The sequence below is a fragment of the Daucus carota genome, chromosome 4 (genome assembly GCF_001625215.2).
Source record: "Daucus carota subsp. sativus chromosome 4, DH1 v3.0, whole genome shotgun sequence".
Taxonomy (NCBI): Eukaryota; Viridiplantae; Streptophyta; class Magnoliopsida; order Apiales; family Apiaceae; genus Daucus; species Daucus carota.
The window spans coordinates 32,026,969-32,046,566 of NC_030384.2; the positions used below are offsets into that span (position 1 = coordinate 32,026,969).

The 19,598-nt window shown below is 33.3% G+C and overlaps 2 protein-coding genes across 2 annotated transcripts; one reads left to right on the forward strand and one right to left on the reverse strand.

The window, feature by feature from the left end:
- Positions 1-1,717: 1,717 nt before the first annotated feature.
- On the forward strand, positions 1,718-13,150 carry LOC108218851 (protein fluG). Its single transcript, XM_064091450.1, has 18 exons — positions 1,718-1,973; positions 3,068-3,319; positions 3,597-3,663; positions 3,787-3,903; positions 3,976-4,081; positions 4,285-4,441; positions 4,553-4,648; positions 5,705-5,753; positions 6,029-6,336; positions 7,207-7,379; positions 8,262-8,382; positions 8,461-8,513; positions 8,605-8,734; positions 9,725-9,870; positions 10,504-10,692; positions 11,001-11,233; positions 12,125-12,261; positions 12,840-13,150. The coding sequence occupies exons 1-18, from the start codon at positions 1,788-1,790 to the stop codon at positions 12,900-12,902; spliced, it is 2,583 nt and encodes an 860-aa protein (XP_063947520.1). The 5' UTR covers positions 1,718-1,787; the 3' UTR covers positions 12,903-13,150.
- Positions 13,151-13,172: 22 nt separating this feature from the next.
- On the reverse strand, positions 13,173-14,286 carry LOC108218288 (non-specific lipid transfer protein GPI-anchored 3). The gene is made up of 2 exons (XM_017391191.2): positions 13,755-14,286; positions 13,173-13,621 (listed from the first exon to the last, which is right to left on the reverse strand). Exons 1-2 carry the CDS (start codon positions 14,128-14,130, stop codon positions 13,374-13,376), a joined length of 624 nt encoding a protein of 207 aa, XP_017246680.1. The 5' UTR covers positions 14,131-14,286; the 3' UTR covers positions 13,173-13,373.
- Positions 14,287-19,598: the final 5,312 nt, after the last annotated feature.

Sequence of the window (19,598 nt, forward strand, 5' to 3'; positions counted from 1 at the left end):
CTCACACAAATGTCATGAACATCTGGTATTTCATTTTATTTAATTAATTAAATCATAAAATTTCAAATAGCTATGATGGAAATTTTAAGTAGAATATAATTTTATAATAAAAATAATTATATTTATAAGTGTTATAGTTAGTTTTATAAATATGCAAATCCTGTGAAATCAAGTACTAAAAAAAAATTAGATAATATTAAATGTCACCAATACCAGTAATATTTTTTCTTTCATTGAGATTAAATGTAATTTTTTGCTCAAGGCACGTCAATTTCTTAGTCCACATATGAAAATTTTCTCCTTACCAAACTTTTTCTTGAAATTAGCTTATTTTATGATATAATTTTTTTTTAAAATACATACTTTATAATATAAATATTAATAACAGGTTTAAAAACCTTCTAAAAAATTGTGGCAAAAAAAAACCTTCTAAAAATAAAAGAAGTTGTATACTCATAATTTGTGACGGCAAATTTGTGCAAGCTTTTATGAAAAGAAATAAAAACAGCCAACTTGGACCGGGGCATTAGATGATTTAAGAAATCTATGAGCATATTATAATATGCATTTGCCAGACGTAATCGCTGCAGTCATGGTTTTCATTTTCTCGGGTGGACATAAATATTTGTTTTATTTGTCAGGTTATGAATTATGATACCAGGATCCGTCATACACGGCTGTTTTTTAATAAATCGATAAGAGCATCTCCAACCTTACAAAACCCTTAGGTAAAAAATGAGTTGGCATACCATATATAAAAAATATAGCCAATCTGTTGAAAAAAGCGCACTCCAACCACATGAGACTGTTGTCTATAATTTTAGCCAACCTCCTATGGATGGCTATATTTGTCGAACCTCTGCAGGTCTGTAAAAAATCTGTAGGAAGATTACACATCATTTATTACTATACTGAACTGATATATTCTATTTTAACAAACTAAAATATTAATAACATACTATTTTTAAATTATAGCCAACCAATATAGCCAATACCGTCGAAGCAAAATGTCTTACAGGTTCAGCAAATTTTACATAATGTCTTACAGGTCCAATTTAGCCAACGATTATAGCCAACACCGTTGGAGATGCTCTAAGAGCATCTCCAACGACGTTGGCTATAATCGTCGGCTAAATTGGACCTGTAAGACATTATGTAAAATTTGCTGAATCTGTAAGATATTTTGCTTCAACGGTACTGGCTATATTGGTTGGCTATAATTTAAAAATAGTATGTTATTAATATTTTAAATTGTTAAAATAGAATATATCAGTTCAATATGGTAATAAATGATGTACAATCTTCCTACAAATTTTCTTACAGACCTGTAGAGGTTCGACAAATTTAGCCATCCATAGGAGGTTGGCTAAATTTATAGACAACACTTAGCATGGTTGGAGTTGAGTTTTTGAAACGGTTGGCTAAATTTTTTTATTTTAAGTATGCCAACTCACCTTTTAGACAAGGATTTTAGATGGTTGGAGATGCTCTAACAGAGTAAATAATATAAAGAGTCATTTCCAAAAGTATCGAAGTTACTGATTTTTTTTCAGAAATACAGCACAAATTTATTTATGACCTCGTTTATAATATTATAATCTGAAAATTAATCGTAAATCAAGTATTTCGACTGTATTTTTCAAAATAAATTTAAAACATGTTATTTATATAAGTTTCTTAAAATAGATTATTGCTGTATATAATAAGAGCAAAGGTTAACAAGTGTAATAGTGTTGTACGAAGACAGGTATGAATAAGTTTGTTTAAGTGGTAATAAAGTGAGTGTTATGTATCGAGGAGAAGAGATGGAAGAGAAATATGCAGGTCTGAGAGAGGCCGTGGACAAGGCGGAGATAGTTGATGCACACGCCCACAACATAGTTGCACTCCACTCCTCTGTTCCCTTTCTCAATTGCTTTTCTGAAGCCACCGGTGACGCCTTATCCTTTGCACCTCACACTCTCAGTTTTAAGGTCATCTCTCTCTCTCTCTCTCTCTCTCTCTCTCTCTCTCTCTCCCCCTCTCTCTCTCGCTGTGTTAGGCAGTGGTGAAAATTAATCGAAATCATGTTCTCATCATCATTATTGGCCTTCTCTCTCTCTCTCTCTCTCTCTCTGTGTGTGTTTGGCAGTGGTGAATATTAATCGAAATCATGTTCTCATCATCATTCATTGGCCTACTCGTCAATCTGTTTTTCTATAACTTCTGGTGAAATAATCATTAATTATTTTCTACATGAAACTATGGACTATGGTGTGTAATTACTCTTTTAGCCCTGGCTAGCCTCAGGTCTCTCTGTATCCTGGTTTCATGCCTCCTTTCAGGTGGACTAGTTACAGCAAAGTGGTTTCTTTTTTTATTGCTTTCCAAGGATTTTTTTTTTTTTTTTTGGCAATTGAAATGCTCTGTATGCAATTTAAAATATTGTAACATTGTTTCTGCTCCAACTAACATGAATGAAGAGCTAGAAAGTGTCTTTTTAAGCCAGGTTGCTCCTGAATATATATAAATTTCTATGACAGCAGAAATTATAGCTCAAACCTCTTGAACTCTTCATCTTTATTAATGATCAAGTCATGCAACACCTGCCCCATCAATTCATGAAGCTGTTATGCAGTCAAATTTGTTTTATGGGCTTTTGGCATATTGGCACTTCCTCCTTCCGCATCCCAAAAGGCTCCGCCGCTGAACATTTCGTTTCTGTCCCTCATTACATTATTTCTTACTCATGTTCACCGCATGTTTGCTTAATATCAATACATTAAAGGTCTTTTCAAGTTTCTTTTGCCAACTTGTCTATAATATTTGTAACAGCACATATCCTTGTTTTCTTAAATGTTGTCGTAATTTCTAGCAACTAGTTTATTAATCAGGCTGTCTGTCAAAAAAAAAAGTTTATTAATCAGGCTGGGATTTTGACAAGGTGGAAGGTGTCAAATATGAGGATTATTATAAATTCTATGTTTGGTGTCAAAGATTTTATGTATGTAAAAAAGTTACAGTTAGTGATTCAGGTTTTGTTAATATATGTCTAAGGTTTTACGAAAGCAAAATTTGCAAATTGCAGAGATGCCTGAGGGATGTCAGCGAACTATATGGCTCAGAGTCATCTTTGCATGCTGTTCAGCAATATCGAAACTCTTCTGGATTGGATAGAATTAGTGCAATGTGCTTTCAAGCTGCAAGGATATCCACCTTACTCATCGACGATGGAATTGAATCAGACAAGAAGCTTGACATTGAGTGGCATAATAAATTTGTGCCTAAAACTGGTAGAATATTAAGAATCGAACGTCTGGCTGAGCAGATTCTCGATGATGTAAGATAAATTTTACCTTCTAGTCCATATCAGAATTTATTTTTTTACAAATATTTTATTTTGTTCAAGCATATAAATTCAATAAATTGATTGAGAGGCATGCTTAATGCAATTGTTTATCAAAGCGAGTGCTGTCTGTAAAAGCTGTCTACTTCATGAAATCTGTATAATTTAAATACTCCTTTTAGCAAAATGTCACACACCACAAGTACTCTTGCAATAATTTATCTAAAGCATTGTCAATCTTATGGTATATTTTATGTTTGAACGTTTCTAGGGAAGCGCTGATGGAATAATATGGACTCTAGATACATTTATGAGAATATTTTTGGGAAAGTTGAATTCATATCCTTTCAGTTTTTCTTTTGGATATGTTTTGCTATACTATTTATTACTAGGAAACATCCCTTAGAAATTATTATTCAGGTTAAATTTAATTCCATTTGGATTCCTTATCCATTTTGTTACACTTGCGGATAAAGTTTTCGGTTTGAAAAGCATAGCTGCATACCGCAGTGGTCTTAAAATTAATACAAATGTCACACTGGAGGAGGCACAGGAGGGTCTTACTGAAGTTCTTCGTGGTGAGTACCTGCATTTACAGTCTCCAATTCATTTTAATAGAAAAATCCTGAAGATTCATTCTGTCTTACCAGCGGGGAATCCTGTCCGCATTACGAATAAGCACTTGATTGATTATATATTTATGCGGAGTCTGGAAGTAGCAGTTTCTTATGACTTGCCGCTGCAGATACACACAGGGTAAGAGACATGCTGACCACTTCATTTACGAGTCTAGTTACTCAGTGAAAAAGATAAAGTCATAACATGCGTGCTTCTTATCATATTTTGTCATTTAAAAGTCTACTGAAAATAAGTTTGCACATAGTGTACACACAATCTACCAAGTCAGTGGGATGTTTTTGAACTACTAGTTCCTCTTAAATTATTTGTTGTCCTGCCAGGTTTGGAGACAAAGATCTGGATCTGAGACTTTGCAATCCACTTCATCTCCGAAGTGTTCTCGAGGACAAAAAATTCAGTAAGTGTCGAATAGTTCTTTTGCATGCGTCCTACCCATTCTCAAAGGAAGCGTCATATCTAGCCTCCGTTTACAGTCAGGTGCATTAGAATTCAATACAAAACTTTATTGATAGTATTCCTTTACGCTTTGTATTCTTATTACTACTTCAGATTGTATATATGTTGATGTTAGTATCTCATAAATGTTAGGTGTACCTTGATTTTGGGCTGGCAGTTCCGAAGCTAAGCGTCCATGGTATGATAACATCAGTTAAAGAACTTCTGGAACTAGCTCCAATCAAAAAGGTGCGGCAGATCTAAATGAAAATGAGCATATATAGTACCTGCTTTCTGTACTTGCAGAAAATATTACCCAAGTGGTAGCCTGTGGGGCAAGGCTCCTTCTTTCTAGCTTACGAGGTGCACCTAGATAAAAGTTGCATCCTAATCAAAATACATCCAGTGTACTGGGTTAGATTTCCGCCAGAAAAAAACTTTAGTACTTTGGTGCATATATATAATCAGTTTGGACTGTGGTTTAGATGTAGGTTGATTTGTCGAGGATAGTATCATCATCATTGCCTTGGCATACGTAGATCCACTATCTCTGAGGTATCTGTATAAACCCAACTGGATATCACCAGTAGATGTATGCATCTGTGTTTCAGAATTTGTTGGCCACATGGTGAATATGGTATTAGTATCTGGTGCATACTTATTGTTCACAGCCCAAAAAAATTATGCATTTGTTGCTCACAGTTTAGACAATGCACAAAAGCATGAAAACTTTGTCCCTGTTCAATATCATTTTTTTTGACGAAGCCTCTGTTCAATATCATTTGTTACATATAATTCATTAAACCATTTTTTTTTATCACAGCCAAATATCTGTAGCAGTCAACATTATGGTGTTCCATATAGTACATGACAAATCTTAGATAACTAATATGTTGTCAGGTTGGATTAGTATAGTTCGTATCAAGATAGCCACTTGGCTGGTTCTGGAAGTGATTGGACTTGCTATTGCCCTGTCAAAATAAGAAACTGGATAGAATTATTGATGATTAAAGAATCAACCGAGACTGAACTGCTTATATAATATTCCTATTACAGATCCATCTCTTTGCAGATTTTCATCAGATATGTTAAGTAGCAGTAATAGTCTCTGCAATGACAGTTCCTTGTGTTATTGAAGAGACGTTAAGAATACAACTTGCTACATTTTGTTCTTTGCTGGCACAAAGAAAATATGAGGCCTATACATGATACATCACTACATCAGTGTCATTTTGGGTTTTTTAAGTCTACACCCTCTCCCTCTGTTACTCTCTCTCTAAAAAGATGAGTAAATGTGTTTCACAGGTAATGTTCAGCACAGATGGCTGCTTGTTTCCTGAAAGTTTCTACTTAGGTCAGTTGATTTAAAACTATACTCATCCTTTCTGTACTGTTGATATCATATACTACTATAGCATGTGGAGAAAATACAATGATTTTCTACACTAGTCATTGGAGTGGTGAGCTAAATCTTTTATACAAGACATTGTTCCTGACTTCCTTCTCCTTCCTAAGACGCCCTGTATTGGAATATGACGTGCCTTCTATGCCTCTGGCTTTTATATTTCACTAAAATTTGTTCTGTATCCAGATAAGTAGAGCTTACACTATTCGGGCCATTGTTTGTAGGTTCAAAGAAAGCACGTGATGTTGTTTTCTCGGTCTTACGCGATGCATGTGCTGATGGTGATTTATCAATTTCTGAAGCTCTTGAAGCAGTTAAAGACATATTTGCAGATAATGCAAAACAATTCTACAAGCTTGATGCTGCTGCAAAGTTTGTAAGTTCAGAAAATGGTGCATCTGACCACTCAAAGCTAGCAATTGAAAATGGTATATCTCCTCACTCTTCAAAGGTAGCAACTCAAAGCTCAGAGCAAGATGTGGCTTTTGTTCGGATGATCTGGGTAGATACATCTGGACAGCACCGATGTCGTGTATGTTACGTTTCTTTTTTATTTTTCATCTCTCTGTCGTTAGGGAACATAAGTGGCCAGTGCTGTTGTTTTGTTGCGTTTTAAATGTTATGTATTTACTAAGTGGCAATATCTCGATAAACTTTTATTAGGAAAACATTCTAGAAGAAGAATAGCGTGGAATTGTATGTATCTAGAAATTGTATACTCAAGCAATATTGATAGATGTCTAAAAACATATATGTGAATGGAAGAGGCAAGTTAATTTATATGCCTTCATGTCATCTTGTGAAGAATAAATAGGATTAGGTCAGTAATTCTTCTTGTAATTGAAAAAACTCTATTTTAAAGTAGATAGGCAACTTTGTCAAAAAAATAGTAAAAGTTAAATATACCTATAATTACTGATTATTAGTGTGGATTTTTTATTAAAAGACTCTAAAATAACACATAGAAGTGATATACTTTGTTTCGCTTCCTTTTTCTTTAATTACTTTGATCTTTATAAATTTATAAATTAAAATGTGCTAACGGTAGGGAAAATATAGATTGGAGAACTACTCTTTTACAACTTATTATAAGGAAGTGGTCAGGCCAATACTTGTTTCTCCACCTTGAAGTGCTTTCTCTTCCGATGAATTAAGTGTGCGTCTATTATTTACAGATTAAGTGCTCATTTTCATCATGGTTGAATAGTTTATTCATTGTACATGATTTAATATTCATTCGTCACAATATTATGTATAAAATTCCTCGTTGCAAGTTTTCACGAGTTAGTCAGTGCTGCCATTGTGGACTACAAGTAACCTGGGGAATATCTTGTAGAAGTTTTTGGACTCATGGCCTAAACTTATTTAATGATTTTTATGTTGCGCACCATCATAATTTCAGGTTGTTCAGAAAAAACGTTTCCATGATTCTGTGAAGACAAATGGTGTTGGTTTAACTTTTGCTAGCATGGCAATGACTTCAGCAGCTGATGGTCCTGCTGATGGGACTAATTTGAGTGGTGTGGGGGAAATCAGATTGGTACCTGATCTATCAACAAAATGCAGAATTCCATGGTACTATATTACTTCAGGCTGATAGTTGTAGCTCAAAAATATGTTGTATATATTTTTGTTTTTCATTATTGTCCTCTTCCTTTATTAATCTTTCCCGATCATAATCTCTCTGTATATAATATATGTGTGCGTGGATTTGGGGGGGGGGGGGGGATCTGTATTTCTCGTCTGACTTCCTTTTTTCAGCTCAGCTTGAAAATTGAATCTGAGGTATTGGATCAAAGTTTCAACCTTTAACCACTGACTTCGTGATAACGAGTGTATGCCTAACCTGGATAAAGTCATGGTTATGAATCATGAAATATTAAGTAGCCTGTAGCAACAATGATGCATATTGGCACACTCATGGCGTAATGAAATATAGTTTGAACGCTTATAACAAACTCTCATTACTATAAGATGATTAGGTTGTGAGCTTCCTGAGATTGATCGCATTTTCAAATTGCAGGATGAGTATGGACAGAACATGCACTCAAGCAAGCACAATCAGAAACTTAGAAATTAGGATCTGATAAGAATAACAGTACTTAATCTCTTTTTCGTATCCAGACAATACACATTAAAACTACTGAGATTACTAACAAATATTGTTCTTTTGAATTCAGTTTTTTTAAAGCTCAACTAGGTTAAGACTTAAGAGTATGGAAATATTTAATACAGGTCACACAAATAGAAATTCGATTGTAAATCCATTACCTACTAGTAGGATAAAAGATTTCTATGCTAGATCCATTTAAGTGCATGTATAAAACACAGCTAAACTGTTGGTATACTTTTACGGTCTACATTTAATTTGTATATTTATTTTCCTGGTCAACTGAAGTACTTTGATCAGATGTACGAGCAAAACTTTGACATGCTTTAATCTCTTTTTATCTACAGGGCTAAACAAGAAGAGATGGTTTTGGCTGACATGTATCTCAAACCAGGTGAAGCTTGGGAATATTGTCCAAGGGAAGCACTGCGACGTGTTTTAAAAGTTTTGAAAGAAGAATTTAACTTGGTAGGTCTTATAACTCCTGAATTCAGTTCTAAAGCTTAGATGTATATCCTTATTTAATATCTGTCTTGTATGTTTCAGGAAGTGAATGCTGGTTTTGAGAATGAGTTTTTTCTCTTGAAGAAAGGATTGAGGTGATTTATCCAATTGCCTCCTCTATTACCTTGCGCTATAAGTTTCACTTATATAATTTCTCATTATATAAGTTTCACTTATATAATGCAGTGGCGGAAATGAAGAATGGGTACCATTTGACACCTCATCGTACTGCTCCACTTCAGCATTTGATGTTGCTTCCCCTGTACTTTACGAAATTATAGCTGCGCTTGAATCCTTAAATATTGCTGTGGACCAGGTAATTTGTCCTACTGGGTTTGTATAAATACATCATTTGCGTCTCTACATAATATCTGGTAAAAGATATTATTGGAATAAAATTTGAAGTCTATAGTAAGTTGCATCCCATCTAAACCACTGCGTACTTTTTTAAAGAGAGACAAAAGCGCAATGGTTCAAGATTGTACTGTTAAACTTTGGATATGAGGCTTATTATGGAAACAAAGTTCAGTTCCACTGATTATTCAAGGGGAACTATTACGAGCAGGCCTCTCAAACAAATATATTTTTCAGCTAAAGGGTTTCATATGACAATTAAAGAAGTAAAACAAATCAAAAAAATGAAGCATCATAAGTTACAGGTCTAGTCTCCCTTTTATATGCTACTATTGCAAGCTGGGAGAATAGCAGTTGGAGGTCGGGCTACTGTCTAAATCATGAAAGTAACTTTGTTTTCTGGTTTTTATGTCTGCTGTTACTAGTTGCAATGTCCACCCAATGACTAACATTAGGACTTCTACAATGGTAAAAGGATTTCTGAAGGACCATGATCCTAGAAAGAATTATGCTGATGACGACAAGATTCATATTTTGTTCCCTTGTAGGCATATTCCAGTTGAGCTAATACTTGATGTCCCTAAAAATTAATTATACACCCGGCCAAGTAGATTATCTTGGCACTGATAATCCTTTAGTTAGAACACTGAGGCTTAATTTTTGCCAGTAATCGTTTTTAAAATTAAACTGGGCTAACTCGAAAACCTTCAAACAATGACATGTAACTATTTGTGTTTCCAACATCATGAATTCTCCACTAGTGTTGATTCAATTTCTTCACATGTCTGATAGCTTCGTTAATGATGCTGCTAGTCTGCTACATTTTTTGGTATTCTATTATCTACTATCCAGCACAGGAAGTCGATTCTTGGCAGTTTGTTTATTTGTTTGAGTTAATTCATAATGAACTCAATTTTGTTATACATCTCTTATTAACTTTTTTTGTCTTTAGCTTCATGCAGAATCTGGTAATGGCCAATATGAAATTGTACTGGGGTACACAGCCTGTTCTGATGCTGCTGATAACTTAATTTTTACTCGTGAAATTATTAGGGCGGTAGCAAGAAAACATGGATTGCTAGCGACTTTTGTACCAAAGTACGTGACTAGAAATCCACAAGATATGTAATGCTTTTCGTAATCAATAACAATTGAGGTCTAAAATTGCTTGGTATATTAAACATTTATAATCAGTAAAGCAGTTGCTCCTCATATCGTCAATTATAGTTTCCTTTAATACTATAACCTAACCGTTCTTAATGCTGTACTATACTGAAGATGTTTGGCTGTTTCTTATACTGCAAATATTCTTCCAGACTTTTTTGTTGTATATATTTTTGATCTGTAACCTAAATTATAAGTATTTTAGAATCAAGGACCCAAGTGGTGGCGAAGGTGCCCTTGGTGCTGGAAAAGTTCTAGACTTCAATTCTCACCTCCCCAGATACTTCAATATATATATATCAACTATCCAATATATATTTATGGTGATGGATATAGTTTCGTTCAGTATTCAGTACTTTAGCTCGCACATTACATAATAAATCAGATCCACGCATGACAACCTTCACTTTGTTATACGTCTGTCTCTTCAGATCCACATATCCCATTGACAACCTTCACTATGTTATAAGTCTGTCTCTTCGTATAGTAGGCTTCTATTCTTAAACCTGCATCTCAAATTGTGTTTATTAGTTAACATTATTCATTTGTTTGATTTTTCCCGGCTAGATATGCACTAGGTGAGATCGGCTCTGGTTCACATGTGCATATCAGTTTATCACAGAATGGAAAGAACGTATTTATGGCATCTGATGAATGTTCTCGCTACGGAATGTCCAAGGTTGGAGAGGAGTTCATGTCTGGAGTCCTAAACCACCTACCTTCAATTTTGGCATTTACAGCACCAGTTCCAAATAGGTTACATTCTCTACCATCTAAACATCTTCAACTAAATGAAATTCTTATAGTATATGGTGGCGGTATATCACGGATCTTACAAAAAACATTCATTAATTATTGATACTTTCTGAAAGTTACAGGCATTTAATACAATGCGTTGCTATGAAAGAGCCTGGAAAGTTCTATATGTCTACAAATAAACAAAAAATGTCTTTCTTTTTTAACTTTTATTTTTGCTTTGAAATCAATTGGCTTGTCTAAAGAATATTTATGAGTTCATTTCTAGTTACTCTTACTGTTGTGCTCAACTTTTACTTGGGGTATAGTTATGATCGTTTGCAACCTCATATGTGGAGTGGAGCATACCTGTGTTGGGGAAAGGAAAACAAAGAGGCTCCATTAAGAACAGCATGCCCACCAGGAGTCCCAGATGGGTTAGTAAGCAACTTCGAGATCAAAGCAATTGACGGGTGTGCAAATCCATATCTGGCCTTGTCTTCTATAATTGCTTCTGGAATCGATGGCCTCCGCAGACATCTTAGCCTTCCTGAACCCATCAGTAAGGGCACAGAAATATCTTGACTATACCTAATTTTTTTTCTTTTGTAATATCTAGATCAACTTAGGTGGTTAAATAATCCTTCATCTGAATATCTTACTTGTTCAGCATAAGTGTCTTACAGGCCAACATCCTCGAATGAGGGTGTGGAGTGTGGACAATCAGAAGAGGAAACCCTCCAAGTTATAGGATTATGAGTTTATTCCTTTTGTCACCTATCTACTCCAGAACATGCATGTGGCATACTTGTTACTCAAGTCCCATTAGAATGATATCTAGATTTATTTGAACCTCTGGAGAACAAGAGGTGAGGTGTAAAAGTTAGACTCCAGTTTTTGGTTATCCTGTATACCCGTATAGTCCGTATACCCTTATGGTTAGCCCAGAGCAATTTGAGATCGACATTTATGGCACTTATCATTTATTCTAGATAAGTGTGTAATATAGCCTAGCAGTGCTAAAGATGCCTACTGTACTTAATAATCTTTGAAACAAACTTCTTACTCTTTGCCGATCTATGCCACTCATATTTTGTCTTGTGTGGCAAAAACCTTTTATTAGCCTTTTTAAGCCCCTTCAGAGTCTGTGATTCTTGCTCATTATTTGGAAGTGAATCTTACAGATATATTTGATTTGCACGTAATATCAGTGACTATAACAATGTTTACAGGATTACAGATTTGTAAATTGCAGTTCTAACAGCAGTATGTTCTTTAAAGCCAGATTGACTTGCAATGCTGAAGCTTATTTTGGCACAAACTATGCAAATCCACCGAGAATTTTAACGAAAATATATATTGATGCTTTATTTGAAGCCTTTATATTTTCATTATGAAGCCTTCATGTTTTTGAGATGCCTGCGCCTCACTCTTTTTTATTATCATTTGACAGATGAAGATCCTCAGGATGGAAAACTCCAAAGACTGCCAAAATCTCTTTCAGAATCTGTAGACGCACTTGAAAAAGATACTGCTCTGGAGAAGTTGATTGGTGAAAAGCTTTTACTTGCTGTGAAAGGGGTTCGCAAGGTACGTCTCATTGATTTATTTCATGTGTATGTCAGCAGTTAAAAGAATAAAATTGCTTTATTGAGATATACTGAAGCTGCTTATGTAGTTGTGAGTACCAGAAAGTAGCTACCAACAGAACAAGCTTAGATTATCTTCATATTGATGGTTTTTCATTCTGATGTCAGCCTTTATATAGTAGTTGTGATTCATATATTCCATGTCATTATTGTATATTTGGATTCAATAAATAAGTTTTCCATGGATTGGGTGGACTAATACTGTTTTTTAAATTCTTTTAAGTTTATCATAAAATCTTTAGGTTTTGTTTATTTATTAAATTTCTTTTTTATTCTCTTTCTACTCTTTATATAAGTTATTTTGTGACACTAGGGTTGAATAATTGTTCTCGCCACATCCTAGGTTTCTAATGTTACAACTGATGTCTCATTCAAAATTTGAAAGACAAATGGATGGAGTCTGACATCATTCAAGCATTCCATGAATCAAACTTTTAAATATCTGTGATTATACTTGGACTGTAACTGTCCTGCATGCAGTATTTAGCAAGACCTGATTCTCTGTAATTTGTTTTGCAGGCAGAGATAAATTACTACTCCCAGAATAAGGATGCATACAAGAACCTGATACACCGCTATTAAGATGAAGACGTTTTTCCACTTTTCAAGTACTCTGGAAATTGACCTGACTTTAGCTTTTTTCCTAGTTTTTTTCTAATGTCTGTATTATGGCAAGGGTGTGGTGGCTTTTCAGAGCTTTAAAATAATTGTCAGGATACAAACAAGTTGGTATACTGGTATTCTCTAAGATTAAAAACCAAAGTCATTTGATATTTGACATTCTCTGTTAGAGACAGACTTCTAATCATAATGCAAGTTTCATTTCTTCAGTTTATCTATATGTTCATATTTTAAATTTTTTCATACGGCTGAGACGGATATCAAAAATAAAAGCAAGAAAGAAGAACAATTACAGGATTTATAATATTTTGTAAACAGCTCAAGTTACATTTAAGAAAATATAAACAAGGCCACGGGGTATGAAAGTTAAATAACGTACATGAAGGTACTAACTCCAGAAAGTAGTCTTCTTTGAGCTACAAGGGCCTACGACTAATATACAGATAGAACGAAAGCCACAAAGAAAGCCAGAGATGTCGTATATTCACGTCCGATAGAGGACACAAATTTTGCATTTGCTCCACTTGCTTTCGAATCAGCATCCGGGGCGGCATCAGCTTCTGCATCGCCATCTTGGCTGGAATCACTATCTGCAGCTGCAGGCGGCGATTCACTGTCTAAGCTTGCAGTCTTGGCTTTGCCTGGAGTGCTTTGAGTTTTAGCATCTTCGACTGATGCTGCTGCATTAACCAAAACAAATAAAAATTGTCAATGTTATGTATCGTATAAAGGGCATGCAGAACTGTCTTTAATGAAAAAGTGGTCTCCATAGAACTCAACCTGGCGATGATTAATACTAATATAAGAAGTTACCTGGGCCGGTCGCGTTGCAGACAGCAATGTCAAAGGTTTCGTTACAAGCCTTGGGAAGTTTCATGATATCGTCCATGGAAACATTAAGAGATCCCCTGACAAGGGGATTGTTAAAGGTATCACAAATGCATTTGGTATCGTTGGTGATGAGTTGCTTGAGGGGGATGCAGCAATTGGCCGGAGGCGGCGCGGGCCCCGGCACCAGAAAGGGTTGGCATGGAAGGAGTTTCTCCATGCACGAAACGCTTGAACCACCCATCATGCCACCAAGATAATCACCCAGATCTGCGTCAAATGAGGAGGATGATACACACAATGTAACACATGAAGACATCAGGATACAAAGCACTAGAACCAACTTTGTGTTTTCCATCATGCACTATTTGTATGTATTATGATCTCAATATCGCAGAACATGCAAAAATAATTTATTCAAGAGGAGGATATCAAAACACAATTTATTTTTGTGCTTGGTATAGAGAAGGATGAATGGAGGCTGATGAATACATAGCAAACTCATTTGCTATAATTAGTCGCCAACTTATTTTGCTTTAATGTCAGCCCTCACTATTTTTAAATTTTTTTCGACAACAAATAGCCTGGATTTTGTAATTTACTTCGCATAACGGCGCCCCTCATACTACTATTAATGTATATATTCATGGAAGGTGCATCTTGAAATCAATTTGAATTGTAATCCGGGAAGTTTGGAGCTTTTTCAAGAACTTGAATCTAACCATTATAAACCACCCCTTATTTGTATGTTCAGCTTTCACCAACTTTGATTTTCACCAACTTTTAAATTTCTTAAAATCTATACTCATTTCAGGTAGCTTAATAAATAGCTTTGATAATGATAACCTTTTCATTTTAGCTTTATCAAGATTAAAATTATGACTTATGATTTAACGATGTGATAAATTGAGAATTTGAAATATTTATTTGTATAATTTTGACTTATTAATTATTTATGAATTATTAAAAATATAATAATAAAAATGAAAGTGATTTATGAAAAATTTATGACTTATGACTAATTTTTATCAAAAAAAATTAAATCAATTAAAAAAATATTGGGAAATCTACAAAACTACCTACCTTTTCTTTTATTGTTTTCAAAAATACTACCTTCCAGAATTATTTTTAAAAATACCTTTTCATAAAAAAAAAATTCAAAAATACTGTTTGTAACTTTTGCAACCTCATTTGCAACTACAGGCGGCGCTAGCCGTGTTGCAACCTCTTTTGCAACTTCATATGCAGCTGAATTCCTGATTTCAAGTTCCAGTTTTCAAATGTCATTTTCGACCTCATTTTCAGAATCGATATATATATCGATTCCGAAAATGAGGTCGAAAATGACATTTGAAAACTGGAACTTGAAATTAGGATTTGTAATTGCATATATGGTTGTATATGGTTGTATTCAGTTGCATATGGTTGCATTCAGTTGATTCTATTGTAATCTAATGGCCCCGCCAGGGGCACACCATACATCTGTTGTTACTTACAGTTTTCAGTTGCATTTAGTTGCAACTGAGGTTGCAAAAGTTGCAACTGCAGTTGCAACCTCATTTGCAACTTTTGCAACCTCATTTACAACTATATATAGTTTTCAGTTGCATTTAGTTGCAACTGGGGTTGCAAATGAAGTTGCAACTGCAGTTGCAAAAGTTGCAACTGCAGTTTGCAACTGCAGTTGCAACTTCATTTGCAACCTCATTTGCAACTTATGCAACTTACAGTTTTCAGCTGAACTAGTTGCAGTTGCAACAGTTGCAACTTTCTATTTTTATTTGCAACTTTTGCAACCTCATTTGCAACTTTTACAAACTCATTTGCAACTTTTGCAACCTCATTTGCAACTTTTACGGCTGCGCCGCCCAAGGTTGCAAATGAGGTTGCAAAAGTTGCAAATCGTATTTTTGAAAAAAAAATTTTATGAAAAGGTGTTTTTAAAAACAATGAAAAAGATGGTAGTATTTTTAAAAAAATAATTTTACAGATGGGTATTTTTAAAAGATCCCAAAAATATTTCAAACTAACTTTTCAGAAAGACTTATTTCTGATTTTAAATTAATCCGTGACTTATTTATATAAAGTTTTTAGTTTAAAACGAGAAACAATACTAAATCCATGATAAACACGCTCAATATGTATAGCTTAGTCCCAGTTTGTTTTTCCTTAAGTTAACTTATATATATTGGTTTAAATGATTTTAGTTAATTTTGGATCAACCAGCTTAGATAATTTTAGTTATTATTGGTTATTAATTTTTTTTGAAAAAGTAATTAATCGAGTATTATATTTGTCAATTTGTCTATTCTATATGTGAATTGTTTATATTAAACATTCTGTTATATTACTAATATAATTAGTAAGTTTTCATTATTTTTAAGTTATTAGTTAATTTTTAGTTATTCGTCAGGGATATATATACACAATAAACTAAATACAAACCATGCGATTAAGTAGAATGGGAGAAGTTTTGGTATCGGGAATGAACCCCGGGATGGGGCTAGACGAGGTCTAAGTGGGGTCTAGTAGGGTCGGGGCGAGGTCTAGTGGGACCATGATGGGACCAAGTTTGGCTCTTAAAATTATTTGGAGCCTGTTCAGGGTTTGTGCGGAGCCTTAGCAAGGCCTTATTGGGCTCGGGGTGGATTGAGTGGCCGCGAGGATGGCCCCTAGCTAGGTGGGTGATGACATATAGGGGGCATGTGATGTCATGTAGGTATAGTTTCTGTTGGTTTGTACTTTGTATTTTAGTTTTTGTTTTAGTAGTTTGTATTCGAGCAATTGCCAATACACACATTAGTGATCTAATACAACCAACTCTTAAATAAAAATTAAAAATCAATACGATTCTAGTGATATTTTTTTTTTTTAGAATTTAATGATATTCTCTTTAGAATTTAGTTATTTGCGTTGTAGAAATTGGTAAAAATCTGCGGATCTATTTTTGTTGTCGATTCAGGTGGTGGTGGTGGAAGGGTGATGGATATGGAAGAAGTTTTTGGCTTTGTTCTACCGTTTCTGACAAAAAGACAGAATCGAGCTATACCTTTACAATTACCTGGGGAGATGGTGGATGTGAGGATGACGGAGTCATTGAAGTGAGGATTGAGATGGGGACGGTGGTTGAGGTGAGAGTGGATTTAGTGGTGATAGATATAATTGAGGTGGACATGGACATAATGGTTATGAAGGAGACGGACGGCATGGAGGTGGAGATAATGATGACGGAGGTGACGATGGAGATGGGGTCAAAGAAGATGGAGTTGGAGATGGCATTCTTAGAGAAATTAGTGGTATTTGTTTAAAAAATTAGTGATATTTCAACTAAGTTTTAGTTTGTAGAATAAAAGTGATTTTTAGTAAAATAAAATTAGTGTCGCGTTTATCACTTAACAATTATTAATAGTTTATATTAATTTATGTATTATTAAATTTTAGGAAAACTAAACTTTCATTTAACAAACTCCTCTTTTTAATTAGATATTATATTCGATACTATCTATTATTGGAAGAAAATAGTTTGGCAAAAAAAATATTATTGACTTACTATTTTGTTAGTTGTATTATGTTGAATATATTTGATTACTATATTTAATTTATAATTCTTATAATTTGTTAGTCGTGTTTGATTTTATTTATATAGAAAGTTAATTTTTAATTTAAAATAAAATATTATTTTTAGATGCCAAACTTAAAGTCCAGTCAAAGCAAGCGGGCTCATATACGTCAGATGTCAATCTGTCATGTTACTATTGTTATCACGGTCTGGGTGGAGCTTGAAGAAGTGAGCCCCCATCAGAGAATGCCATTATACGGTGGTTTTCTTTTTACAATGCAGACTTATATGTTTTATAAATTAAATTAGTATTTGTTTTAATAATTTTTAAATTAATATCTGTTTTAATAGTTGATCATAGTTGAATCCGGATCTCTCCGGACATTTTTAGTTTTTTAGGTTTCTGGTTTCTTTCGCTACATCGCTTACTGTTTAAATTAAGTTAGAGTTAATTTTAATCAAAAGCATCGTGCGAGTGACTTTAAAATAATTATTTATTGTTTAAAGTAAAAAAAATGAAGTAGAAATTAGTTACGATTTATAAATGATTATAGTGTTTGGAAAATTCATGAAACAAAAGATAAGATTCCTAGATTATAAGTACTTCTCGATTTTTTAAACAAACAATACGAATATATACTTCTAACTCATAACTACAGAAGCGGACCTTAAAAACCCCACGCAAACACCGACAAACTCTTCTCTTTCATAACTTCATTGAAGATCGGTAAACAGTAACCAGTAAATTTTTACATATGTTCCAGGTAACTTGTTTATAATATTAGCCTTTAACCCCGTGCTTTCGGTATATGATTTGTAATTTATTAGTTATAATTTAATTCTTAACACCATTTTATTAGTATTTTAGTATTAATAAATTGGATTTTAGTTAAATTATATTAACCAACTCGTTATATCTTCTAACGGAAATTTAGCTTTCACAATTTATTATCTATCTATAAATTTTTTTCTATATTAATATGTGACATTTTATTATTCAATTTAAATCAAATTTTTCATATTTCATATATCTTCATATGTTACGTAATGGCTCGTGTTTGTAATGAAATAGAATACGTAAGTGTTAAATTTCGAGTAGAATACGTTATAATTAAAAAGTAGCGTCTTTAATTATTCTCTTTCATAACTTCATTGAAGATCGGTAAACAGTAACCAGTAAATTTTTACATATGTTCCAGGTAACTTGTTTATAATACTAGCCTTTAACCCCGTGCTTTCGGTATATGATTTGTAATTTATTAGTTATAATTTAATTCTTAACACCATTTTATTAGTATTTTAGTATTAATAAATTGGATTTTAGTTAAATTATATTAACCAACTCGTTATATCTTTCTAACGGAAATTTAGCTTTCACAATTTATTATCTATCTATAAATTTTTTTCTATATTAATATGTGACAGTTTATTATTCAATTTAAATCAAATTTTTCATATTTCATATATCTTCATATGTTACGTAATGGCTCGTGTTTGTAATGAAATAGAATACATAAGTGTTAAATTTCGAGTAGAATACGTTATAATTAAAAAGTAGCGTCTTTAATTATTTATATGTATTTTAGACAAAAGATATTAAAAATTGTATATTTATAATTAGTTATATGTTTATCTATAAGTAATTTTTAATATTAATATATGTTATTAACAGTAGTTTCATCTTTTTTTTAACTAATTATAAATTATATTTAAAAAGATATTAATATACAAATTAGTTTTAGAGGAGAGTACCAAACCAAAATTTTGTACGACTACAAATTATACCTATGTTGGCTTTTTATAGTACTAACTTATAGCCCGTGCAAGGCACGGGAGCTTTTTAATTATTTATAAACTTTTTAAATATATATTAAATGGTGTGAAAAAATTTACGATCCGATGGATAAAAATAATTTTGTAGGAAATATTTATTTTGGATTAAAAAAACCAAAAACACATGAAACACAGAATTTGTTTTAGATTCAGAAAAGGAATTATAAACATGTAAGTAGATGTCGATTTCCTTGTAGAACAGAATTTAATTTTGTTCTAATCTAACGGTGCTTATTTGTTCAATATACGATCCAAGATAAGCTTTTGGACCATAGGACCATGCGACCAAATTATCTCCCTTACGCTTATTATACATAATGCCAAAGTATTAAATTCTTTCTAACAAATTTTAAATTATTTTAAGTAGAATATGTGACGCCAACTCCTATTAGATTATATTTATAAATGTATTTTATATTAGAATTATTATAATGTGA